The 27,930-nt window shown below is 41.3% G+C and overlaps 2 protein-coding genes across 2 annotated transcripts; both read right to left on the bottom strand.

The window, feature by feature from the left end:
* On the bottom strand, window positions 1-27,259 carry LOC308331659 (uncharacterized protein; the record flags this gene model as incomplete). Its single annotated transcript, XM_080787148.1, is given in 25 exon segments — window positions 1-195; window positions 801-963; window positions 1,486-1,645; window positions 2,666-2,870; window positions 3,064-3,220; window positions 3,396-3,524; window positions 3,709-3,821; window positions 4,109-4,219; window positions 4,781-4,962; window positions 6,133-6,270; window positions 7,740-7,880; window positions 8,366-8,548; window positions 11,695-11,800; window positions 22,530-22,692; window positions 22,932-23,091; window positions 23,730-23,944; window positions 23,946-23,995; window positions 24,235-24,391; window positions 24,599-24,727; window positions 24,881-24,993; window positions 25,109-25,219; window positions 25,308-25,489; window positions 25,597-25,734; window positions 25,906-26,046; window positions 27,064-27,259. Coding segments are annotated over 25 exon segments (3,738 nt in total).
* LOC308332438 (sodium-dependent neutral amino acid transporter B(0)AT1-like) lies at window positions 14,415-18,505 on the bottom strand (the record flags this gene model as incomplete). Its single annotated transcript, XM_080788341.1, has 9 exons — window positions 14,415-14,435; window positions 14,559-14,715; window positions 14,913-15,041; window positions 15,203-15,315; window positions 15,428-15,538; window positions 15,657-15,859; window positions 16,543-16,680; window positions 16,873-17,013; window positions 18,310-18,505. The coding sequence occupies 9 exons, from the start codon at window positions 18,503-18,505 to the stop codon at window positions 14,415-14,417; spliced, it is 1,209 nt and encodes a 402-aa protein (XP_080644467.1).
* Window positions 27,260-27,930: the final 671 nt, after the last annotated feature.

Raw genomic sequence — 27,930 nt, 5'->3', positions numbered from 1 at the left:
TCATGTGTCCAAAACGTAGCCATCATTGGCGTGAGGTGTGGCGCTGTTGTGGCGGCCATTTGACGACGTCCTCCTCTTGATGAGATGATAGAGAGCTACCAGGGGTATGGGAAGCAAGGGAACGGCAGAGAGGAGGACAATAATGGCAAACACCCAGTCTGGGTAAAGTGTAACATTTGTATGGGGGAAATCCTCCTGTGGGGAAAGAGAAGTCAGCGTGAGGGACATATATTTCTGTATTTGAGGGACACATTGCCAATTATACAAGATACTGTACTATTTATGATTATGACCCATAATCAGTTTAGAGTTTATCATTTGAGCCAGAGACAGCATAATTAACGTAGTACTGTATTATGTTGCCTTTTCCACGATGCTCAAATTACTGTATGACGAATTTGACCATCATGTGACAGCACAATGAAACTTATATTACACACACACACACACACACACACACACACACACACACACACACACACACACACACACACACACACACACACACACACACACACACACATTAAATTGCACACGGGTCAAACATATGAGACTGAAACATTAATCTACATATGTATGCGTATGTTATACTTTGTCATATGACCGTGTCATAATGACATGCCCAAAATAGGGACAACATGTTGAAAGAGGTTAATCATGTCTGTGGGTTTATAAATATTTAACCAAGGAAAAGTATTAACCAGAGCTTGTGACTAAATATTACTGTGTGGTGCATTGGATGCATTGGAACACAGGAGCAGAGACAGTTTTGGACAGTGACGATATAGACTACTTAATACCTTGCTAGGGTCCCATGCAGAGTAGGTGGGACGCTTCTGTGATTGAACAGCAACATAGGCAACAAATACCACTAGGAGCATCACAGGACTGATGAACGCCCAGCAAACCCTCCAGAAGATGTTGGGCCTCTTCCCTGTCATGACCTGGAGGTCATCACTGAAGCTAGAAAGCACAAGCAAACACACAGCAGCAGTCAATGGGCTATATGCATATGCGCATTGTAATCCGCATAGGGGGATTTTAGATCGCCTCATATAATAACTGTGTTTGAAAAATAAACAAATCATCCAGGCCGCTTTATGGATATGAAGAATCAACTGACTGAGAGAAAACGCTATTGTTACTGCTACTGAATTAGTTACATTTTCACTAGAAATAAAACAGACTGTATCATTCATATATGAGTGACTGACTGTCGCAAACGATATACAGAGACACCTCCCTGACAATAACGCAGAGACAGCTTGTATATTTTTGGACCACAATGCTTATATTAAACGATTTTAACATGGTGAAAGGGTATAGAAAGGGTATAGAATTTCCTTCTGTATTTATTTTTTATTTGGGGAAAACTTTTCGAATAGCTGTTGCAATAATGGTTGTCACAAATGCACACAAGCATGCCAATGCACACCGTGACCTGGGAACAGCATTTGGGAACCACTGAGATATAAAATGAGTTACCGGCTGAGTCCATAGATGTAGACCACTCCAGTGACTTCAAAGAAAGCAATGACAAGGAAGGGAACAGAGCCCACATAGTTATTAAAGATCTCCAGCCAGTAGTTCCCTGAACCAATGGTGAAGATCAGAGACAGCAGGAAGCACAGCAGACATATTAATGCTGCAACACAGAGAGAAGAAGGATTGTGAATCTGACAGCAACATACAAAAGTTACATGATATCTATATCTACATCTACATAATCTACAGGGATTTGGTTTAGATTCATGTGGCAATGGGGATTTTGACGAGGAGAATGAGAATCTCATTTGTTACTATTTTAATAGATTTGTTTTGTTAGTTCATTGCTAATTCATTATTATTGGTTAGAAAGTTATTTCGACAAACTTTTTTTAAAAACATGATGGTAACGATTAATTAAAATTATTTGTGCCATAATTATTCTCTCCACCTCCTTAGCCATTTGGCTAAGGATGTTAGGATGTCTGACGTTCCCTCCAAATCCAAGTTATACGGCTTGAAACGAGCGTTTAAATCGCTTGTTTAGTCAGCTGCTTCCATGTTTTTCAAGGAAGTTGAAAAGTTTAGCGCCTCCCCGGCGCCTCCCCTGGTCGAATGTGGAGACATGGAAGCGGCTGACTAAACAAGCTCGTTTCAAGCCGTAACTTGGATTTTTTTGGCCGCTTCTAAATGAAAATTTGTTTTGTTTTTTTAAAGATTTGTTTTTGGCTTTTCTGCCTTAATTGATAGTATCAAGCGAAGACTGACAGGAAAGAGGGAGAGAGATAAGGGGAGAGACATGCAGCAAAGGTCGTCATGAACGGGACTCGACCATGCGACGCGCTGTCAGGCTATGTGGTGCGCCTGGACCACTTGGCCAGTGGGTGCCCCAATGAAAATTAGTTTAGCTAATTATCGGATCTTCACTTTTTGGATAGGATGTGCAAAAAAGGGAAAGCAGCGTTACTTGTGGAAACCATGCGCCGTTTCTGAAACGGATCTGATCTCATCTCGGAGCTACAGTAGGGACTGAGGGCACGTATCGGGGCAAAGTCTGACATGGGGACTGGAAATTGATTCTTGGCAAACTAAACTACCAAACATATGGATGTGGATCTTTATATTGTACACCTGACACAGTGGGACAGTGTGTATCATGAGGCCAAATTCTGATAGGCACCTGTGAAGAGCTCTTTAGGAATCCACTTGGGTACCATGTGTAGTTCAACGAGGGGATTGAGGACGCCCTCAAGGTTGCCAAACATGGTGGAGAGACCCAAACTGAAGAGCATGACGAAGAACAACACAGCCCAGACCTGAGAGCCTGGCATCGACGTCATAGCCTCAGTGAACACAATGAATGCAAGGCCAGTACCTGATGCACTCTATAGGGGAGAACAATAAGAGATGAGCATCATGAAGACTGAACATAATGGTACATTTTGAACCAGTATTTGATGATCTTGTTTACTGATTTAATACTGTATGGTTCTTATCAAGGCTTAGTCATGGAGTGAAAAGTCTAATATTTCAACACAGTAAAAGTTAGAGTTTCAAAGTACACCATGGCAACGATACCTGGTCAAGGAATGTTTGCAGATTGCAGGGCTTCAAGTTCAAACTGGACACCCGGGTATGAAATGTGCCATTCAGATGTTCATGCCATTCAACATAGTTGTCGAATTCTATGGTTTTCTCCTCAATATCAAACTCATTGGTTAGAGCCAAGATGTTCCTGCAGATGACAAAGACTTCTGAAGAGGTGTCCAAGAGTTCAGATTTGTCTTAATATAATTATCACATTTTCAATGATGATTGAGGAAAAACGTAAGAGCATGTCTAAATGCAATTGGTCAAATGCACACACACCCATGCACACACAAAGGCACGTACGCACATGTAGTACATACCCATTCATACAGGAGTTGTAGTTATTGTTGGCTTTAAATCCCAGGATGGCGAACACAGAGATGGATGCATAGAGAGATGTACCACTGTTTACCAGACCAACCACAATTGTATCCCTCTCACAATTATTACTGGCAGAGGAAATGTGAAAAGAACAACAATTAATAAAAAAACAGAATAGGGTGTAATTCGTGGCCCAACTAAAGGTGTCAGCCAGTATTTCTACAGGAAGTCAGTACAATCCCATTCCCATTGTTAAGTGCACAATTTGGGTCTTCCCCTTCTGTCCTATTGCCAGCTCCATTGGATACCTACTCTGGAGGATTGTAGCTGGAGAACACTATTAGACCACCAAAGGCAATTGAGAGAGAGAAGAAGATCTGAGTGAAAGCATCGAGCCACACTTGGGGGTTCTTCAGAGACTCCCACTAAAGGAGAGAGAGAGAGAGAGAGAGAGAGAGAGAAGGAGAGAGAGAGAAACAATGAACAAAGGAGAGGTACAGTACATGTAAATCGTCTTTACCCTATTTACGCTATTATGTGCTATTATGTTTGGTTTAGATTTGCATTCCCATTTCCCAATGTGACATCATCAAAATATTAGCCAGATTTACCCCTGTATTTTGGATGTCACAGGGTCACTTACCTAACCTGCATTGGAAAACGAACTACAAAATCAATCTAGGGTTTCCCGGCGCTGATTGCATGGACTTGCCTCAGGTGTGAAGAGGTAGACGAGTCCATCAGTAGCTCCTGGCAGAGTGAGGGCACGCACCAGGAAGATAGTCAGTACCAGGTATGGGAACGTCACTGTCACATATACAGCCTGGAGAAATATTATGAATGAGTCAAAGGCTCTGTTTCCAGTATGTTTATGTGAAATCAATTCAGACATTGCTTCATTTGCTTATGTTTATTTGCGGATTATTCCTTCAGCATTTCCGCTTTAATTTTGAGTAAGGGTGGGAGAGAATGGTACGTAGCTAATTCAACATTATGTTGAATCCATCTAGAAGTCAGGCAGTAGTCTTAGGGTTTACCATTTGAGCCACAAAGACACAGTAAACTGTAGTACTGTAGAATGTATTATGTTGTCAAGGGTCACGGTCAAGGTCAAAGAAGAGCTACGCAGCTCCACTTTGCACACTTGGTTGACCTAATTTTAACAACAGAGCAATTCAGTTAGTGCCATGCAGGTAGCATAAAGGCATTTAATAAATACACTGTAAAATCCTGAGTGATATAACTTAACAAATTTGTACCCTCTCAGAGTTGCAAATGGATAAATTAAAATGATGTAAATTATGTATTAAACATTGGTGATTTCAGAGGGAATCGACCCATAATCGTTATTATTTAAGCTTGGACATTGATCTGTTACACACACCTTGCCAATGGTCTCGATGCCCTTTATGAAGCAGACGTAGACCAGACACCAGGCGGAGCCCAGGCTTGCCACCAGCCACCACTGCAGTGAGCCGCTGGTCTCCACGTTAGGAGTGATGTTCAGGGTCTCTCGGTACCAGAAGTAGTTCACTGACGTGCTGTCCACACATTCCTTTACGTAGGCTGATCGTAACCGTGAACAGATAAGATAAACAATGGTCGTTTGTGAGTCTGTGTGTGCGTGCATGCGTGTGTTTTTGGGGATTATCTTTTACTTCTTTTTGTGTTTTAATGAATAATGGATTGCATTTTTATAGCGCTTTTCTATGCACTACGTGCTTACTCAAAGCGCTTTAGAATGGTCCATTCATTGGGAGGTGAAGGGGCGAACAGTCAACGCCAGCGTGACAGCGTCCTCACTTCCCACATTCACACACCAATGGTGGCAACCACTGGAGGCAAGATGGGGTTCAGTGTTACTTCGACATGTGGACAGGAGGAGCCGGGATTTCGAACCGCCGACCGACCTGCTCTACCTCCTGAGTCACAGCCGCCCAGTGTGTATTGTACAAAAAATATATATACACACACACACTATATTATATAGTGTGTGTGGTAGCAGAGAGGCTTTACTTGTATTGAAAAATGTTAATCAACTAATACAAGTATTTTAGCAATAGCTTCACTATCTATTTGTAAGGCATAATTTTAAGCCTATTAACTATTAACAAACATTTAAAAAGTAATTAATAACGTATTAACAGTTTATAAGAGATAGTTATTCTAACACGTTACCTATTATTGTTGAATTACTCATAGTCATAACATAACATAGACGCAATGTGCCTGTAGGTAACCAGACATTGGTCATTGGCCACATAATGTCAATGGACACCTGGTTCTATTCTGACTGGAGACGTGTTGTGTTCAATTGTTCCTGTCTCTCAGTCATAATACAACAAAAACTGCCTAACAACTTAATGCTATTGTCATTTTTCAGGAACATTACATGAAGGCTTGTAACAAAAACCCATGTGTTTGTCATTTTAAACTATGCAATTGGTTTGGTTTTCATAATTCTGAGTAGGTAACTATCTTTATGCACCAATCTTCAGATGACAAAAGTGATAAGTTGAGCAAACATTTCCACTCTATATTATTTCATAATATTAAAGTCCAGATGAAACAGCATTTTGAAAATATCTGACTTCTGTATTTACATATTTCCATGTGAAACAGGAAAGGATAATATTGGGAGGAATTTGAATGTTGAAAAGTGGACATACCATACAATTTTTTTTTGAATATACACTGTATCGATATGCTGTAGGTATATAGTATATTCCTGCCCACCTGTGTGATTGTCATTGAGGGGACACTGGCTCCAAGGCAAGGGGTCCTGGAAGGAGTTGAATAAGTACCAGAGGACCCAGCCCACGATAGCATTATAGAACAAACACACCAGAAAGGAGACCACCAGGGAGGAAACACCTAAACAAAGAAACTGTTGTTATTGTTTGTTGTTAGCTATTGTCAGTGTTGGGGAGTATTAAGCTACATGTAGCTGAGCTACGTAGCTTAGCTACATTTTGCTGTAGCTTGTGGTAGCTTAGCTACATTCATATTGGTGTACCTCGTCAAGTAGCTCAGCTACTTTTTGGGTCATTTTTGGTAGCTTAGCTACTCAAGTTACAAGCTACAATTTTGGGCAATAACATGAAATAAATATATTCATTTTGACCATTAGTTGCTGTGTTAATTCTTGTACTAGAACCCCCTTTGAAAAATCAAGGACTGTTCCTTTTTCTGATTGCTTTGAGGGCATGTCAGCTCTTGACAAGCCAACAGCTGCCTCTAATTGTTTTATCCTTTCTTTAATGGGGGAAAATCTGTCTAGAACAGGGGTCTTCAAATGTTGACGATCAAATGTCATCATGTAACAGTTGTTTAGTTATAATGTAGGTGTAGTTATCTCATTATACAAGGGTCTCTTTTTTTACAGTTAAGATGTGTTAACATTGACGATCAAATGCCATGTATAACACACAGTATCCTCAACAGATCCTCTTTTATTTGTGTAAGTCTCTAAGTCTTTTTTTTTAAATAAATCCGTTGAGAGGCATATTTCAGCTGGCATCGTGGCATGTGACTTTTTTGTAGGATATTATATTTTGTTTCATATGCACCGCATGTACATTCTCAATTTAACGCTGAAAAATAAAAAGTAGCTGAGCTACTTTTTCCATGTAGCTGTAGCTTTACAAGCTACATTTCTCCAGGGGTAGCTATGTAGCTTGATCAAGCTACTGCCATGGTGAGCTACTTGTAGCTTTACAAGCTACGCTTTCAAAGTAACTTCCCCAACACTGGCTATTGTTGTTGGTAGCCTGTGTCAAGTGCATTCGCACATAAAGTATGTATTCTTCCTCTGCATTTTACAATTTTACATTATCCTAACTATTAGGAGCAGTGGATGCATTAAAATGGAGCCCAGGGAAAAGTTAGTGGTTAATTGTCTTGCTCAGGGATATTAAAGCGTCTTTTCCACTCCATCTGGTCTTCTAATTCCGAGAGAACCTCTCACTCAGCTGCTCTCACAAGTGCTATAGTGTACCACTTACACATTAACGTTGGAGGGAACCATGCATGCAAAGCAATTATGCAATTATGGGTTCAGTGTCTTGCACAAGGACACTTTAAATCAAACCAGAAACCTTATGATTCCAAGAGAGCCACTCTACCTCCTGAGCCACTGCCGCCCCCGTTTAATACAGTCAGCAACAAATACTACAAACATCTTGAGTGTTAATTTAACTCTGATTGGCAAACATAACGTTACATCTACACACATTTGTAATTGTCTAATTGTCTACCTACAGTTTCATTCACGAAAGTTAATGCCACAGCATCCATTGACACATACTGTACACACAAGCATGTGTGCAAACATGTTGACGTACCGACTCCACCCAGAAATGGTGAGATGGTGTGCCAGACGCCGATGCTGCCCTTTCTCAGCTTCTGTCCTATTGCCAGCTCCATGTAGAGGAGAGGAAGACCCTCAAATACCAACGCTAGCAGATAGGGGATGAGGAAAGCACCTGAGACAGAACAGTGAAGTGATGATGAAGATGTTGCTGCAAGTTGTTGGCCATCTTTCAACATAATCTCGACTACTGTACTGCTTCTGGGGTCTGAGGACCACAAGGGGCACTTCAGCTAAATGACCCATTTGGTTCTCTTTGTATACTGGGACACGGATTTGGGGTCTCAGAGATGAACATGAATGGAGTCTGTGGCTTAATGAATACATTTGTTGTCACTATTCTGTAATGACACAATTGACTATTTATTGTCTTTTCACAGAATAACAGAATACAATATACAGCAATCACTGAGATATATATTTTTTATATGTGCCCTATTTTATTTTATACTACTGTATACTGTAGAAGACAGTTTCACTGCCACATTTTCAAAGCATTTAAATAGTTCTCAAAGCACATCAAATGCCAGCCACCAAGATGCTACTAGATGATACAGTATAATAATAATAGCTGTGTGTCAACAATAGAAAGCATCTCACCTCCTCCATGGATCTGGCAAAAGTAAGGAAAACGCCACACATTGCCCACTCCCACAGCAAAGCCAATGCAGGACAACAGGTACTGGGTCTTGTTGGCCCACTTGGGTCTCTCCTTTACCTCCTTGGAGACTGCCAGATCCTCCATGCCTTCTGCTGAACTGCTGTTATTGTGTGACCTGGGGTCTGGAAGCGGATAAGTATAGAAGAGAGATTGTCTCAGTGTCAACACAGTGGAAATCTACTGAGAATCAGCTGAGTTTAATGGATAACCGGTCAGAAGCCTGGGAGTTGTTATGAATTGTCATCATTGGCATAAGAGCCATTGTAAAGTTGATTCATTGCAATATGCAGCTATAGACAGATCCATGGAGGGGTTCCCTGGGTGCAGCTCAGGTCACGTGTACCATTAAGCTTAATGGTACACCTCACCTACGGCTAACCCTTGATTGCCCACAGTTGGCCTACAGGGCAAGGCTCTGTGGATTTGTCTATACTGAACATGCCAGTAGAACACGTCAGTCAAGCATCAGTAGATAACTAATGAACTACCGTAGTTCATGTAGTCCTCTGTGTAGTGTGTACAGTATACAGTACTTCACAAACTGCCTTAGCTTATAGTGGTCCGTTTTCATATAACTGTGGATAACAAATACAAGGCATATTCATGGGGAAGTGAGACTGGGGCAGTGGGGTATGCTCACATGTGTGATACATGAAACCATGAGGAAAGAATTCCTCTGTAACTGCAGATGTATACCTATATTCACTTTGGCAGATATTCACGATGAATGAAATAAAGTATCATTAACCTTCCAACATGCTGTTGTGTGTGTAGTTGAGAATCATAATAGAATTGGAATTCACATCGACATTAATCTACACAGTAGCATTGATAAACACAGCAAAGGGATTTTTTTATGTGCATCCGGCTTTGTCGGCGTATTCGGGAGAGGGAATCTAGGAGGGAATCCGGAAGGGAGGGTGATAATTGTCACTACACATACTCCTATGGGCTGGGGCGGTACCTGTCACACCTGTGGGGAGTGTTGTGGAAGCTCCTCACTGTCAGGTGAGCCAGTATATACAACAGCAGTGACAACACATACATGTGTATTGAGGAATCAATTGGTATAACGACTCAATCAAGAAAAAAGGGGGTAAAATAATGAACTCCCCAATATTGAATCTTTAGTAATACAAAACCTTATTATTGTGTACGGTGTGCATAATTGCACTGATTGGCATGCATGATAATTGGTAAAATTTGGCAAAAAAAATGAAGGTACTTACACAGAATCTATTCAACAAGCTGTCAGAACAAAGATACATTTTCCATGGACAAGGACTTACAGCAATGGTTCCCAAGCGTTTTAGCTTGAGACGCAAAAGATACATTTGGTGTCTCTCAGGGGACCCAAACGTACATAACTTCATTATAAAAGAATCACTTAAGCCCTATATAGCTGTAACTTTAACATTTTGTTTGGATGTTTTAATGCTTTTTTTAACAATAATTGTAATACATTACTAATAATAACTATGCCTTACAGAGTCAGGGTCCTAGACCAGCGCAGGTGAGCTCCGCTTGGACTTTGCTCAATAGATAGAAGAGAAAGATAACATGAGGGGACCATTGACCTCGTGAGCTGCCAGTATGTGGAGGCCAGGTGAATTTATTCCAATCTGTTGAACCTGGAAGACAACCATCTCTGAAAGAACATCCTCAAAATGTACAAAATGTGACCATGCGTGTTTGATGCATGCATTGTTTTTTCAGTAATGTGCAGCTCTCTGCCAAAGGGCCCGCAGGGGGCAGCATTATGTCGTCTATCAAAATGCTACACAATGGTCTGGTTTGGTATAGGTTTACTTTTATACAATCATGTGAATGTTTGCAAATTGCAATATTACAAATATTACACACAACAGTCAGATTCAATCAGATAGGAATAGTACAATCAAGTACAGGTAATATATAGATGTGCGTCGGCATAGGCTATAGGCCTATGTGACAACCCAACATGAAGCGCAAAATGTAATTTATGCAGGTACTTATCCTGAATAAGTAATAGACATTGTGGAACCTGCACTCAGAGTTCAGACACCTGTGAGAACATTGCATTTTATAAATGTACTACTCTCACAGATGACTTATGTGTTTGTAGGAATCCAGTTCAAAACACAGCTCATGACATTATACTGTATGTCAGTAAAAGGTGTAACCATTAAAGGGCCACTTCACCCCTTTTGCAACCAGATCTTATTTTAATGATGTTAGGGAGACAAGAAACACTTTCCTTGGGTTTTTATGTGCTGAATTTGTGTTTTTTGATATTTCAAGTGTCCATGGCTCCATGATGTCATAATAATAGCTAAACATTGGCCAAAATGTGAAATGTAATGTATGTATTTTCTTTCTTTCTTTCTTTCTCTATTGTATAGGAAGTGTCCTCTTTCTTTCATATTTTCTACCATGCACCACCATGTACCTTTAAAGCCAACTCATGGAGCTATGCTCAAACAAATGTCTTACATCTGAATTATTTCAAAACAGTGAAAATAGCCTAACACCTGCAGATCAAGTATTATCGGCAAAGAGGTGTAAGAGGGAAAGGGGAGGGGGAAATATAGACCCCTGCGGGACTCCGTTCAACTATGGGTTTAAATGGATTAGGTGCTCAGATTACAATTCAAGATACATTTTAGTATTATGTTCTTTTCTCAATACCAGCACAGCACAGCCTGGGTGAAATGTATCGATGCAAAACATGCCGTTTGAAAGAAACCTTGACACCCAGCTTCAAACAACCCATAATGAGGTCAGATTAAACGAAGGTTGCCTCTGTTTCTAACACATATTGTATGATACGATACGGCGGCTTAGACATTATACACATTTCTCTGTAAATCATTAATACAACTTGGAGGTGCTTTCATTCCTCTCCAGTGTTTCAATGAATGACTAATATATTTGAAGTCATCCTTTTTTTTGCCAGAGGCACAAAAGAATGAATGTCTTTTTACTCTTTTAGCAGTTATACTGACAATACAGTACACATGAGTGCACACACACACACACACACACACACACACACACACACACACACACACACACACACACACACACACACACACACACACACACACACACACAGTTTCCGAATTTTAGAGTGGAATATTGGATTTTAATAATGAATCCTTGCTTCACCAAGTTTTTATGTCTTGGGAAGCGACATTTAACAATGATGCTTGACAACTTCAATAATAATGTTTAAATATCAAACATGATCATTTCTGTCTGTTGTGAAAATAGACATAGAGGAAGTGACATATGGCATATCCAGGGACTGCGAGACTTGGGATCCCCGCCAAAATAAAGATGATCACAGCTATCCATGGTGGGTACGGTACTGATGCCAGAGAGGGGAATTCCTCCTAAAATCCATCCAGAAATATAATGAGCGCATTGAGCATGTCAGCACTATTGACAATGGTGTTTAACCCTGGCATCCCAATTTTTGGCACATAAGAAAGAAGAAAATTGTGGGGAAATTTTTGAAAGCTTTTTGAAGAATTATGTAAAATAGGTGGTTAACCAGCTGTCATGATCACGGGTTCCCAAACTTTTCAGACCCCCCCAAAATACTAATATTTGAACTGGGGTCCCCTGTCCCCTGGGGACAAGCACTTGGAATTGCAAAAGCATTACATTTGACTTGGTTCCACAGATCCTTAGTGTGAAAATAGCAAAATGAATTCAGGGTTGAACATTTTCTTATCACATATCCATAGCCTTACTGTAAGACAATAATGAGAAAATAGCATATGATCTACACTGTCATTTCATAATATGAAATGACAGTGTAGATCATATGCTATTATATTATTATTATAATAAAATAATATAACAGATGAGAACATGCAGGTCCTAATGGCATTTTGTTGAACCACCGAAGGTCGCTACAGTAGCTGTTCTCTGCTCTGTTTAGGTTCCTTCACATCATAAATCAAGTCCATTGTCTCCTCAGCTGTGAACTCTTATCACACCGCCGTTAATAGTTATCGGCACCAGAGCTGATATGACCTTTAATATCCTCTCTGTTCATGTATCATTCCCCTCACCAAGGGCAACTAAAGGCTGGGTATGTGATAAGATATTGAATTGTAGAGGAATAACATCCTCAGAAGGCAACTTGAAGAGAATTATAAGAGCAAAACAAAGCAGCTGACAAGGTTGAAAAGGAAATTAGCTTACAGAGTTGGGGTCCCAGACCAGGTATATGAGCTCCGCCTGAAATTCGGTTACCAGGTAGAACAGGAAGATGACAAGGATTATGAGAGGACTGATGACTCTCCATGTGGCCTGCCAGTAGATACCAGGCTTTTGTCCAATCATGAACACCATGTCGCTATTGAATCTGAGAACCAATATTTATGTATTAATGGATATTATAATTATAATTAACAAATACATGAAAAGCCTGAATCATTGCCATGCAGATAATTTAAGGTTCTTAAACACTCTTTTTCTCTACTAAAGTCTATGGTACTGTAGGAGCTAGTTGTTTGATGTTAATCTACAAAAAAGTAAGTCAGAGAGGCTTATTGTCGGTAGCAGCCAGGGTGCCTATCCCTGTTTCAATGCGCTAGACCTCTGGGAGATGGAATGCTGAGGTGGAGCACAACACTACCATCAGCTCCCAGTACTTAACCGCACATCTTCAAGTCGTGCTGCTCATACGCTAAGTTGGCGGTGCCCAGGATCGAACCCATGACCTTGTGGTCGAAAGGTCATGGGTGCTCTACCGACTGAGTAGCCTGGAACTCACCTATGCTTTTTATGGCATAGGCAGCTCCCGGCAGGATCCGCCGGGAGAATATATGTGCAGCTGCGCGACATGAGACTAATTACTTAGAGCGACAGAGAGAGAGAGGAGCGTGTGTGTGTGTACATGTGTGCGTGTGTATGTCAATTTTACAAAGGTGCAGACAATCAGAAATCAGCAGAGAGTGAGCAATGTTTGCGCTACTCTATGCCGAATTGAAGTGGACTCAGACCCAGACTTTTTTTTCCTCCCTGGAAATAAAAACGTCTGGGTTTCCGAGGCTACCGACTGAGCTACCCTGACACTACAAAATAAATTCACCCTTTTGCAGGGGATAGCACAAAATGAAGACAATAAGAGGAAGTCTTTGTGACATACAGTAGGACCAATTGTAACCACTAACCTGTCTATGCCATATACGTAAACAACAGATATCAGCTCAAAGAAGGCGATGGTCAGAAGGGGGATGGAGCCAGCAAATTTGTCGAAGAAAGCAAGCCAGTAATTCCCTGACTGCTGAGTAAACAGGAGGGCAATGATGAAGCTCACGATGCATGTTATACCTGACAACACACACACACACACACACACACACACACACACACACACACACACACACACACACACACACACACACACACACACACACACACACACACACACACACACACACTTTGACTCCATTGTATTTGATGGATATTTGTTCTTAGATACTGGGCTGAGCTCAAAACACTCACCAGTTAAAACTTCTCTGGGCCACTTTTGGGGAAATATGTTTAGGTCCCGTAAGGGAACCACGACTCCCTCGATGTTACCAAACATGGTGGACAACCCCAGACAGAAGAGCATGGTGAAAAACAGAACGGACCAGAGTGGAGAGATGGGCATCTTGGCGATGGCCTCTGTGAATACAATGAATGCCAGACCTGTTCCCTCCACACCCTGGAAAAATACAGTTACAATTCATATATTAAAATAAAATAAGAATTAGGGAGCTAGGCTGCAGCTTGGTCTTGGTATTCATTGACACAGGTTGCTGCATGGCTCACTCCCTGGCACTGACAGGGTGTGAATGGAGAGGGGCTTGTTATACAGTATAAACAGTGCCTACCAACTCAAGCAAAAGTGCTCTTGAGCAAAACACCAACACCAAAGTTCTCCAGTGGTGCTGCACTGCAGTTAACCCTGTGGTGAGAACTATATCTCTTTGTAGGGAATTGTGTTTACGTGTAGCTAGCTAGGAACTAAAGGATATGCAAAACATTACACATTTCAATTACCATATGGTAGGCGGCTTTACAAAAAAGTGATTCTTAATAATAATAATAATAATAATAATAGGAATAATGTAGGATAACAGTGGTTACCTCACCGAGTAGCTTCTGCAAGTCACAGGTTTTAATGTTCAGTCTGTGAACAACTTCTGGATCGGAGATGTTCAGTTGGTTCAAAACAGTCTCATAATTGTCTGGGGTGATGCTGGCCTCAGCAAGATCAAATGTATTCAACAGCGCCAGTATGTTCCTGGGGGGATACCAACAAGAGTATTGTCTATTGTTTTGTAGCCATTGCGTCAAAGATGATGATGATGCCTTTGGTTCTATTCTAGCGTTCACTGACTAGAACACTGGGAACCATAGCCCATGGTTTCTGCTATTGGAGACCTCTTGAATGATCTAAGTGTGTAAAAGAGTGTGAGGCTGTATGAGATTTGAACTCACCCTTCCACACAGGCATCATAATTCTCTGTGGCTCTAAATCCAATGATAGAGTAGATGACCGTGGCAGCATAGATAGAGGTGCCTCCGGTGACCACAGACAGGATCAAAGCATCTTGCTTGCAGTTGTTGCTAGTAAGAATAAGGATAAATGAATAAGACAAAACAAAACAACATTCATTTTAGGTATGATGATTTAATGTGACTATCATCATCATCAGTCTTTTGAAATCCTTCAGATTTCAAAATCACTATGGTCATAATAAAACAGTACAAAGATGCACATATCTTACTGAATAGGATTGTAGCTGGAGAAGGAGATGAGACCACCCCATGCCAAACTGAATGAATAGAAAACCTGCGCGCCTGCGTCCATCCAAGTCATTGGATTAATCAGCTCATCTATCTGAAGGCATACAAAACGTTGCTCTAGATTAATGTGGAAATTAGAGATTGAATATGTATGGCAGGCAATGTACTGTACTTTGAACAGCTTTTGAGTGACAATCAAACCATACATCTGGGGTGAAGAGAAACGTGATTCCACTAAAGGCGCCTTTTAGAGTTAGCCCTCGGATCAGGAAGATGGTCAGTACAACATAAGGCAGAGTGGATGTGATGTAAACTGCCTGAGGTCATTAGGGAGGGGGAAGAAGAAGGGGACCATCAGAGGGGTATAATAATATCACAGTTATATGTGTACATATCAACTTGACATTCATGTAGATGACTGAGACCTTAACTGACCTTGCCTGTTGTGCTGATCCCTCTGATGCAACAGACATAGAGGACCGTCCAGGCGAACACGAGACACAGTACTATCCACCACTGCAAGCCTCCAGAATCTGATATAGATGCTGAACTGTTCAAAGTCACTCTGTACCAAAAGTAATCTGTTGGGGAACTCTGCTCACACTCTGGCAAAAGACCTGTAGGTGGTGACAAATAATGTCTGCTATGGTGGCATAGTTTGATTGCTTTCGTGATATAATGAATAAAAAACAAAACATAAAAACAAATAGTCTACTGCCAGGAAAGTAATTTATTTATAAAAAAATTATGTTTGAGGTTGTAATAGCGATTTTAGCTATTTTTGACAGGGGGCGGGGGCATTCGAACAAGTGGCAAATTTATGTTTTTTTTGTTTTTAAGATGTATAGTGATTTTTTTAAATTATTATTTACTATAGTCCTACTAGACCACAGGACATTAGGCCTATACATCTGGCCACAATAGATGATACGTGACCTATATGGAATGTGAAGGGGGAGGTGAAAAACTGACATATTGAGCCTACAACACACAGTAAAGTCAAAGTCGTACGATTTGTCACACACGTTACTGCAGTGAAATTCTTTCTCCGCATTTGACCCATCTCTTGCAGCAGTGAGCCGCAGCCAAGGAGCAGTGAGCCGCAGCCAAGGAGCGCTGAGCTGCAGCCGTGCCGTGCTCAGGAATCATTTGATTAGTTAATTTGACCACCCAATCCAACCCATTGATGCTGAGTGCCAAGCAGGGAGGCTTTGGCCCTTTCTGAAACCAGCTTATTAGCCAGGCTAACACAGTACGTACACAACAGAGAAAGAAAGGTATAGATGTTTATAATTACAGTATATACTGTGTATTCAATTACCTGTGCCGTTGTCATTCAATGGACACTGGGACCAAGGAACAGAGTCCTGAAAAGAGTTGAAAAGATACCAGATGGTCCAGGCCATGATGGTGTTGTAGTATAGACCAACCAGGAAGGATGCCAGCATCGAGGCTATACCTGAGTGATAGGTGTACCTTTGACTTTAAAATCATATCCTAAAGCCTGATTTATAGCCACTTTGTCATATGGTGGAGATTGGAAAATAAGCTTAAATTACAATATCTTGAGATGGTATGTCTGTAACATAAAGCCATTGTTTTGCTCTTATGATTCAAATGCATTATATGTTTGACGTTTAGCTATACTTACCAACGCCAGTCAAGCAAGGATGGATGGCCCGCCAAACTCCCACACTGCCCTTTCTGAGGCGCTGTCCAATGGCAAACTCTAACAGTAGGAGAGGTGTTCCCAGGAGAACCAACAGGATTAGGTAAGGAATGACGAAAGCCCCTGAAAAGTGGAGACATCCTGGATTATCCTACAGTGCAGTAGGCCGAAATTTCCGACATTAAATGTGTCGTTTAATATCTGGATTCTGTTAATCTGAAATCAAAGTCACGTATTAGTTATTTACAGGTATATAGTGTTACATCTGTCGTTGTATAAATCCAAGAATCGAGTCAGGGGGCCGGGGCTCCCTGTGGTACAGTACATTCAGCCCAACGCACGACCTTCATAAGGATTTGATTACTATAAGCTCTGGCAGGACTTCAAGATTTTCTGTGACACCTTGAATTTCCTTGTCTGAGATGCTTCGCCTTTTTGCCTTAGTTTTCTTTAAATTCAGGAAGGTGCAGTTTACTTGCCACGACAGATGTTCCACCTCCTAGGCCCTTATTCCTCGTTGTTTGATATCAGGCCCATCAACACTTTGCCGTCGGCAAACTTAACAATGGTGTTGGACCCCCCTTCTTTTTTATCAATGCATTGTGACCACATGCTCCACATTCCCGTGGTTTAACTGTTTCAGATGGAAGATAAACTTCAGGGTCTTTTACCACCATTAGCTGATAAGGTGGTGTGATACAGTACCTGTCTAGTTCCCCATTTGTCACTTGGGAGGAGACATGGAAGCCATGCATGAAAATTTGTTTTATGGTTGAATATGCAGTAGCATTATTTCCTGACAGCTCTATAAACTGAAGTCACCAATACAGGCTATCATTGAAAATGTTTGGGTCTACTGTACATGCACCCACTTATCATAACTTTACATTAGCCTATATTGGAATGTGAACATGAAATGTTGTCAGCTGCAACAACATGGTCAGCTACAACAAAGGTCTGGCGAAGCAAGGTATGGGGTCTCTGTTCCTTAACACTCACTGAATCAGACCACTTGGTATTTTTAATCCTGTGACATTTATGTCAAAGATTCACAATGCCCTTGGCATAAAATAATCACTTCTAGGTTATGTTGAAAGTTGTAATAAAAAAGGATTATTGGGAAATTTTAGCCTCCAATGATTAGCCATTGGAGGCTCTGCAAGATCTCTGCAGACATGTAAACCAATTCTTGGACATTCATTTTTCACATCATAATCGACATTGCTAAATTAGAAGCCGTTATGTCCCACTGGGGCTGAAGAATAATATGTAAATCTGCTCTAGCCTTGCATGTGATGAAAAGCAGAAAAGGCTGAATATTTTAATAGCTGGTAACTTAAGATATTACAATTTTAATTATTTGTACGACACTATGCTTTGTCATCTTAACAGACCCCCCCCTCCCCCATGCCATCTTACCTCCTCCATGGGATTGGCACAGGTAAGGGAAGCGCCACACGTTGCCCAGCCCTACGCAGAAGCCCACACAGGTGAGGATGTACTGTGCTTTGTTGTCCCATTTGAGCCTGTCGGTTTCTCCCTTTTCCAGCTCCTCCAGCTCCTGGTGAGAGGGGATTCGGTCATCTAGACCCGCATTTGGAAACGCCAGTCTCATTGTGCAGCGTTCCACCTCAGTCAGTGAGACAATGCAGTTGATACTGTAGGTACTGTAGTGCAGTATCTGAAAACCAGTTCTCACAGTAGATAAAACCGTTTTTTATCTTTTCTCTTCCTGCAACCTCACACATTAACCCCTTCCTTCACTTACCCCACTTGCCATTCAACAGTTCTTTCTAAGTCCAGAGTGAAAAACAGATACACACTTAATTATAATGAATACACCTAATGACAATTTCTACAAAAGATGAGATTGTTGCTACTTACATCAAATAGTTTCATTAATTTAGACTTTTAGTGGCCTATTGAGATCACTTGACCAACTGTATTTATTAAACCTCAGACCTGGTCACCCGGTGCCATGCAGGGTTCCAGGTGTGGCGATGGTGTGCCAGAGGTGGCCTGGCATGCACCCTCAGTTGCAAATTCTGCAAAATGTGGAGGTAAGGGAATCCCTGACGTCATGTTGATGATGTATGGGCATTACACTCTGCCGCCATTGGTCCAACTTGTTTCCCACTCAGTCAGCACGGCAATGCACTATACAGTAGAGTAATAAAAGGATAGACACCGAACCGGAGCCTTAGCCCCACCGCTCCGCTATTAACAATAGAAAGCACAGGTTCGTGTGACCAAGGTTAAGTAAGTAACTAAGTGAAGTTGTTTTTAAGGTATTATTCCTCTTTTAGGTTCATGGTAAGTATTAGTTTTTAACCAATGAAATGTATTTTTATGAAATCAAAATACTTTGTTAATTACCTTCTTGTTCTGAGTGTAAGTATGTTCAGTGTATTGTGACTGTAAAGTTCACTGTATGTCCATCCAGGTATGGTAGGTGTGTGCAATGTGTATGCAGTGGAGGTGCACTACAAATGGCTAGCACACAGGGTCTCACTGTGTGCTGCAGTGGTAATAGTGTTGAGTTCTACCACACAGTCCACACAGGGCCGGTTCTAGGCATAAGGCGAACCAAGCGGTCGCTTGGGGCCACAACCACTGAGGGGGCCACGTCACAGGGAGAAGATATATATATATATTTTTATGTATCCCCTATCCCTTACATGGGCTACTGGCCACATGTGGCCCCCACCTAGCTTCTTAATTTTGATCTCAAAGTGCACCAGATTGAAGCATTTTCATGGCAAATTTACAGATTTTTCGGGCACATAATACTATGTTGCTTGGGGCCACTAAAGGCCTGGAACCGGCACTGGGTCCACAGTACACCACACTACCAAAGGCTCAATCTCTTATCTGTTTAAGGGGACAGCGGCGTTGAGGATCTTGATCCGGGGAATCTTGGGTAGCTCGCCAGAGTGATATATGCCAATATCACTCAAATCAATCCAATCAAAGCAAAAGACCTGACCAAGTCAGTGTTCAAAGTTCACACAATTAACAGGTTCCAGGATCAAACTTCTCAAAAGGATCAGCACTATTTTCTCTCAAAAAGAGACTGGATCAATCAAAACTATCTTTAAATGAAAACAATCTGTTCACATTCATCAAATCTTGTCTTTCCTCCGTTTGTCAAACTGTCTGCTCAACAGGCTTCTCTCTCTCTCTCTCTCTCTCCAGAACATTCTGTGCTCTGCAGCATTTAATTAGCTGAGCCACATCACCTGGGCTGGTGATTCTCCAAAGAGCAGTCTATTAATTGAGAGACCTCATTGGTCAATTGGTTCATTGGCTTGTTCAGAGCATTGCACAGCTCTCTCAAAGACATACAAGTAGATGAATGTGAATACAGAATAAATATAAACCTCTACATTGTACTCTGTATAGTAAAATAGTTTTAGACAAATCCTATCTAGTTTTCATTATTTAAAGCTCTTCAGTAGAAGTTTGGTTACTTTATGTTAACCTGGTTTATATCCTAAGTCCATTTATAAGTCCATTTGCGATCCTTATTTTATTGACTTGGCTATTTTCACCTGGGTTACAATTACAGGAAACACATTTACTATATTATGATATATGTAAATTAATTAATTAAACAATGCAGATTTTAAGGTAGCAGCTTTTTCTGCGGCCCAGAATAGAACAAAAGGAGTGATTGTTCTATTTCGGTCAAACCTTAAGATTAGCATTATTAAAAACGGGAAGGACCAAGAGGGAAGAATTGCTTATGTGAAAACTGTTATTAAGTACAGTACTTAAGTAACAGTATTTAGTTACTTTCCACCACTGCCATCCACCTCTATGCAGATGTGTTTTGAAAATAGCTCTATTTTTGGTCACTCTCCTCGTATGATAAAGTATAAATGAGGCTTCAGAATGAAATTAACTGAGGATTTTGAAGGAAAAAATATATAGGCATATCTACACTTTCACCGTTGCACTCATTTCATTGGTATTTTGGCAGAAATAGTGCTGATGGTGTCTTCCCTGCTCTCCTTATTGCAGCATTTGTTGCTTATCAATTTGAAGATGGCGTATGCTGGGATTGACAGACTGGGGAATCCAGCCAAGATGAAAATAATAACATATATCCAGGCAGGAAATTGACGCTCTGCCAGGGCAGGGAACTCCGGCTGTTGGGAATATCAGGATTAAAAGTAAATTACAGTAATAACATTAATAATAATTATGAAGACCAATATCATTTCAACAATAAAGGAATTGTATGCAAAACATCACTGTAAAGTCTGTAAATGAAATCACATTGTATACAAATATTGTGATTAATTATACAGTAGCTACATGGTGGAAGGGCCTGCAATTCTGCAGTACTTTTACTTTACTTGAGTATTACATTTTTTGAATACTACTCCAAATATCATACTTTTACAAGTCTTGTCTGCTAAGCTGGGAATTCTATCATATCACACCGCCGGTAACAGTAATCAGCCCCGCACAGCTGATATGACTTATCATCCAAAGGCCTCACTCACACCTTCGCAACAGACTGATGTATGCTTGTTGTATACAAAGGGTGTGATACATCTTGCCCGAATGCATTTCCAATGGGAGTCACATGGGTTGACATTTTGACACAATATTTGTGTTGTATGAGGGGGAGGGGGGAAGTCGAAACACAAGATTAATCAAAAGAATCAAAGAACAAGATTCCTTTAGTTTACAGGATCTCCTCACTGGTCAACAAAGACCTTAACAGGAGCCCTTGTACAAGGTTTCTTTGACAATGCATGCACCTCTTGGTACCACAGCACCTCAAAGGCCCTTAAAACAAGGCTCCAGACCTCCCAAAACAAACTGGTCAGGCTCCTACTTGGCCTCACCCCCCAAACCCACCTCACCCCTGCCCACTTTGACAGGCTGGGATGGCTTAGGGTCGACGACAGTCATTAAGACATGTGAATCCCTTGACTCCTTCAAAACCGCTCTCAAAGGGCACCTATGGACGGCTGCAATTCGAAACTGGCCCCTGTAAAATCTGACCCCCCCCACCTCCCCCACCCCTTTTCTCCTCACTGTATATGTTTCTTTTCCCTTTTTTCTTCCTTTATGATGAATTCCTGTTCTGTTCTTTAACTATATAGAAGTGTCTATTTGTACGTCTCTAAATGTTTTGATGAATTGAACATGGACCCTGTTGTAAACAAGTGTAATGCTTAATTGGGTCGTCCACTCACAGTTAACAGTCTTTGTATTGAGTTTGTGCTTGAAATGTACTGTAATTCTGCAAACTGTTAATAAATATTTCAATCAATCAATCAAAAAAGCCGAAAGCCATACAACAGCTTGTAGTCCAAAATGTTGGAAACATTGGAACATTGGAAATGCATTGGGGCGGCCATGACACTTACATCTTGCTTACATCTAGCATGCATCAATGATGTGTGACTCACACCATACTGTTCTTGTATCATTCCCCTCACCAAGCGCAACTGGTATGTGATAAGATATTGAATTGTAGAGGAATAACATCCTCGGGTGGCAACATGAAGAGAATTATATAAGAGCAAAACAAAGCAGCTGACAAGAAGGTTGAAAAGGAAAGGAGGAAAAACACAAAAACAGGATAAGGAAACTTATGTAAAATATTTTCATTCGCTTACAGAGTTGGGGTCCCAGACCAGGTAGGTGAGCTCCTCTTGAAATTCGGTTACCAGGTAGAACAGGAAGATGACAAGGATTATGAGAGGACTGATGACTCTCCATGTGGCCTGCCAGTAGATACCAGGCTTTTGTCCAATCATGAACACCATGTCGTTATTGAATCTGAGAACCAATATATATTTATTTATTATTATTATTATTATTATTATTACTAGTAGTAGTAGTAGCCTATTGCTATTGAAGACCTACATGTAAAAAACAACATGTCAATAAATTGCCATGCAGTTAATAAAAAAAAAAAAAAAAAGTCCTATACATACACAATGGACACATGCAATGTTAAAATAAATAATCTTCTTTTAGAAGTGGATTGCATACAATGAAGATGCTATGCCACTAACCTGTCTATGCCATAGATGTAGACAACCGCTATCATCTCAAAGAAGGCAATGATCAGAAGGGGGATGGAGCCAGCAAATTTGTCGAAGAGAGCAAGCCAGTAATTCCCTGACTGCTGAGCAAACAGGAGGGCAATGATGAAGGCCACAAGGCATGTTAGACCTAACAAACAAACACACGCACAACAATTTGACTCCAGTGTATTTTTACCAGCTGCTGGAGGCAGGCTGGGCTATTTTCTATCGTGGTTGGTAGTGGCAATTTAAGGCCTATTCATAGTCTAGATTTTCGGTGGTGAGGTGACCAGCGGAGGTTTGCTCTTCACCGCGGCTCAGTGACGTCATGTTGTAGCTGCGGTGGTCACCTCACCACTGATAAATCAGACTATGAATAACGCTTTATCATTGGCTGCCGTAGTCCCCCATCTTTCTGATTGGCTAGCCGACCTCTCACCCAATGGGATAGTATTGCAGCCAGCAAGTTAGCCACAGACATATAACGGTAGACCCCCTTTCCGGCTCTGGAGCGTACAGTATGCCCTCAAGGGAGGGCAAAACATTCCCGAGATTCCTTGTGAAGCACCGCGGAAGCATGAGTCACAGAGCGCATGTTCGAGTCCCGGAAAAGATGCGCTGTGATTGGCCAGTAATCACTTGAGTGGCAGTGTTTTGTGCTGTCCACACCTCCGGCATACTTCCTCCCCTAGTATAAATTGTTCTGATAATGGCTGATAATTGATCAATTCTTCTTTATGGATAGTTGATCTTAGATACTGCATGGGCTGAGCTCAATGCACTCACCAGTTAAAACTTCTCTGGGCCACTTTCGGGGAAATATGTTTAGGTCCAGTAAGGGAACCACGACTCCCTCGATGTTACCAAACAGGCTGGACAACCCCAGACAGAAGAGCATGATGAAAAACAGAACGGACCAGAGAGGCGAGATGGGCATCTTGGTGATGGCCTCTGTGAATACAATGAATGCCAGACCTGTTCCCTCCACACCCTGGAGAAACACATTTCATGGTTACAAATCGGATAAGAAAATACGAATTATGACATTGCAGGTTGTCCTTGAACATACGTATGGCTGGTTGACCAGTGACTCAAACGTTGCTGGTTTGATTCCCAGGACTGACAGGATAGCTTTAAGGTGATGGATGGCGGGAGGCTAGTTTTTCCGTACTTACTGTACATAGGGATTGGGAACTGTCTTTATATTTCAAGATTATGGTAATTAGCAATAAAGGTAGGTTCTTAAAAGAAGAATTACATGGTTCTAATAATGTAGTATAACAGTGGTTACCTCACTGAGTAGCTTCTGCAAGTCACAGGTTTTAATGTTCAGTCTGTGAACAACTTCTGGATCAGAGCTGTTCAGTTGGTTCAAAACAGTATCGTAATTGTCTGAAGTGATGCTGCCCTCAGCAAGATCAAATCCATTTAACAGCGCTATTATGTTCCTGGAGAGATTGAAATTACACCAAAAAATTACATTGTCTATTCTATCATTTTTACGATTTTACAACCCATTTTTCACCCAGTGTCAATTATCTAATTATCTAATCCTGGGCGCCACACTTCCTCTGCCAGCCTTCAAAACCTTGAAGTATTTGAAAAACTTTCAGATGCACATTGGGAAGCTGCATGTGATTTTGTTCTAAACTCACCCTTCCACACAGGCATCATAATTCTCTGTGGCTCTAAATCCAATGACAGAGTAGATGACCGTGGCGGCATAGATAGAGGTGCATCCGGTGACCACAGACAGGATCAAGGCATCTTGCTTGCAGTTATTGCTATAGTAAGAATATAAGTAACGATAGAAGAAAACATGGCAAACAACATACATTTTAGGTATGATGATAAAGTGTGGCTATCATATATTTTTAATCCTTCAGACTTCAAAACCGCTATGGTTGTAAAACAGTACAAAGATGCACATCTCTTACTGAATGGGATTGTAGCTGGAGAAGGAGATGAGACCACCCCATGCCAAACCGAACGAATAGAAAACCTGCGCACCTGCGTCCAGCCAAGTCGCTGGATTAATCAGTTCATCTATCTGAAGGCATACAAAACGTTGCTCTGAGTCTGCATTAACTTGGAAATCGGAGATTGAAGATGTATGGCAGACAATACTTTCAAAAGCTTTTTGGAGTGACAATCAAACCACCTACATCTGGGGTGAAGAGAAATATGATTCCACTAAAGGCGCCCTTTAGAGTTAGCCCTCGGATCAGGAAGATGGTCAGTACGACATAAGGCAGGGTGGATGTGATGTAAACGGCCTGAAGTCATTAGGGGGAAAGAAATATCACAGTTATATGTGTACATATCAACTTGACATTCATGTAGTTGACTGAGACCTTAACTGACCTTGCCTGTTGTGCTGATCCCTCTGATGCAACAGACATAGAGGACCATCCAGGCGCACATGAGACACAGTACTATCCACCACTGCAAGCCTCCAGAATCTGATATAGACGCTGAACTGTTCAAAGTCACTCTGTACCAAAAGTAATCTGTCGGGGAGCTCTGCTCACACTCTGGCAAAGGGCCTGTAGGTGGTGACAAAATACTGTCTGGCTGCAGTGGACAAAGTAGACAGCATCACTATATCCATCTTTGTTAAGAAAAGGTATATATGTACTGTATATTCAATTACCTGTGCCGTTGTCATTGAATGGACACTGGGACCAAGGAAGGGAGCCCTGAAAAGAGTTGAAAAGATACCAGATGGTCCAGGCGATGATGGTGTTGTAGTACAGGGCAACCAGGAAGGATACCATCATCGAGGCTATACCTGAGTGATGGGTGTACGTGTACCTTTGACTGTAAAATCATATCCTATAATGACTGATTTACAGTATTAAGTACAAGTTACAAAGTCTTTGTATTGTTGTTGCAAGTCGTAAGGCCATTGCTTAGCTCTTATGATTAATGCATTATATGATTGACGTTTAGCTATACTTACCAACGCCAGTCAAGCAAGGATGGATGGCCCGCCACACTCCCACACTGCCCTTTCTGAGGCGCTGTCCAATGGCAAACTCTAACAGTAGGAGAGGTGTTCCCTCCAGAACCAACAGGATTAGGTAAGGAATGATAAAAGCTCCTGAAAAGTGGAGACTGGATTATCCTACAATTTTAGTAGGCCTGCACAGTTAAAGTGTATTTTCTTAGCTGAAATCTGTTCATCTGTAATCTGCTATACTTGGAGAGTAATAATTATGTTGCAAGGTCACCTCAAACCCCTTAGATATCCATATGTGGAGCTGACCTGTTCTGACATTCCATATGTTGATTCTTCCCCATCCATCCTTCCTCTTCGATGTCGCCCTTTTGACTGATACCTGTCCTTTTTAACTCTAGACGGGCTTGCCCCAAAGTTATTAGTGCAGCCGTGCCCGGCAGCCGGCCAAAACTAGAGTTCTCAACAGGCCTGAAAATTAAGGCCCGGCCCTACCTGGGCCCTCATCAAACCCTGCGCACTCAAGACACTGCCCCCACTGCCACCCTTAGATCTCCATATATGGAGCTGACCTGTTCTGACATTCCATATGCTGACCTCATCAAGCCGTGTACACTCCAATCCTCAGCACCCATTTAGCCTATTATAACTTTAAATTAGTCTAGTATATTGACATGTAAAATTAACAAAAAATAAATAAATAAATAAAAGGGAAAAGGAAATGTTTGTCCATGCTGCTTTCAGCTGCAACATGGTTAGCCCATAGGGTCTCTGTTCCTCAACTCTCTATGAATCATTAATACCACCTGTAGGACAGTCCTGTGTGTCATACTGTCATTGAATAAGTCACTCATCCTCCTGCCCCTGGCACAATAGAGTAATATGTCTTCTAGATTGTGTTGACTTGAAAGTTGATTGTTAAAAAAGGTTTACAACATCCGTCATTGGATTTGGATGATTGAGTGTTTAGAAGGAAATATATAATTCGTTTTTTATAACCATTGGAGGCATTGTAAGATGCTTTAGCTTTGCATGTTTGAAAACTGTAAAGAGTGAATTATTATTTAAATTGCTAGTAACTTACACAATTGAAATAATTTTTTATGACACTGACAGTGCTTGTCAGCTTAACAGACCCCCCCCTCCCCCATGCCATCTTACCTCCTCCATGGGATTGGCACAGGTAAGGGAAGCGCCACACGTTGCCCAGCCCTACGCAGAAGCCCACACAGGTGAGGATGTACTGTGCTTTGTTGTCCCATTTGAGCCTGTCGGTTTCTCCCTTTTCCAGCTCCTCCAGCTCCTGGTGAGAGGGGATTCGGTCATCTAGACCCGCATTTGGAAACGCCAGTCTCATTGTGCAGCGTTCCACCTCAGTCAGTGAGACAATGCAGTTGATACTGTGGTAGCTAGTATACTGTGTAGTGCAGTGTCTGAAACAGAGTCTCTCTCACACTTTTACTGCACGACTGAAGGACTAGATTAGAGTTATACTGTATGCAAAGTTAGCTTCTGTGCGAGTGTGATTTGTTAGCAATTCAGGCCCATACAGCAGAAGTTATATCTTTGCACCTTAACCCCCTATTTCCTTACTTCACTGGCCATTCAGCAGCTCTTTACAGGTTCTAAGTCCAGTGTGTAACAGATACACAATTGATAATAATTAATATAGCATACTTAATGATTGTGAAAAAGTGATCGGTGCTACTTTTATAGAATCGTTTTTAATAGCTTTTTGAGCTCATATGAGCAACTTTACACAAACAGGAAAGAATGGTATTAGTCGAGTGACTCATTGGGTAAATCAGCCATCCATCCCCCCACACACTCAACAGAAAGACCCTCATGATGACACTTGACAGCATAGTTCCATCTGCTCTGGTTTGTACTTTGTACCATGTTGCTCCACACAATAAACATGCATGCATCTACCATAGCTATACTGTAGATAAAGCTCTTCATTACTTTTGGCAATGTTATTCCATGAAGAAAATATGTACTAATCTCAAGAAGTGTTTACATTTAGCC

The sequence above is a fragment of the Protomyctophum bolini genome, assembly GCF_963924005.1.
Source record: "Protomyctophum bolini genome assembly, chromosome: 17".
In the NCBI taxonomy this organism is placed as follows: domain Eukaryota; kingdom Metazoa; phylum Chordata; class Actinopteri; order Myctophiformes; family Myctophidae; genus Protomyctophum; species Protomyctophum bolini.
Note: the sequence above shows the minus strand (reverse complement) of the source record. Positions and strands in the feature narration are given on the sequence as shown.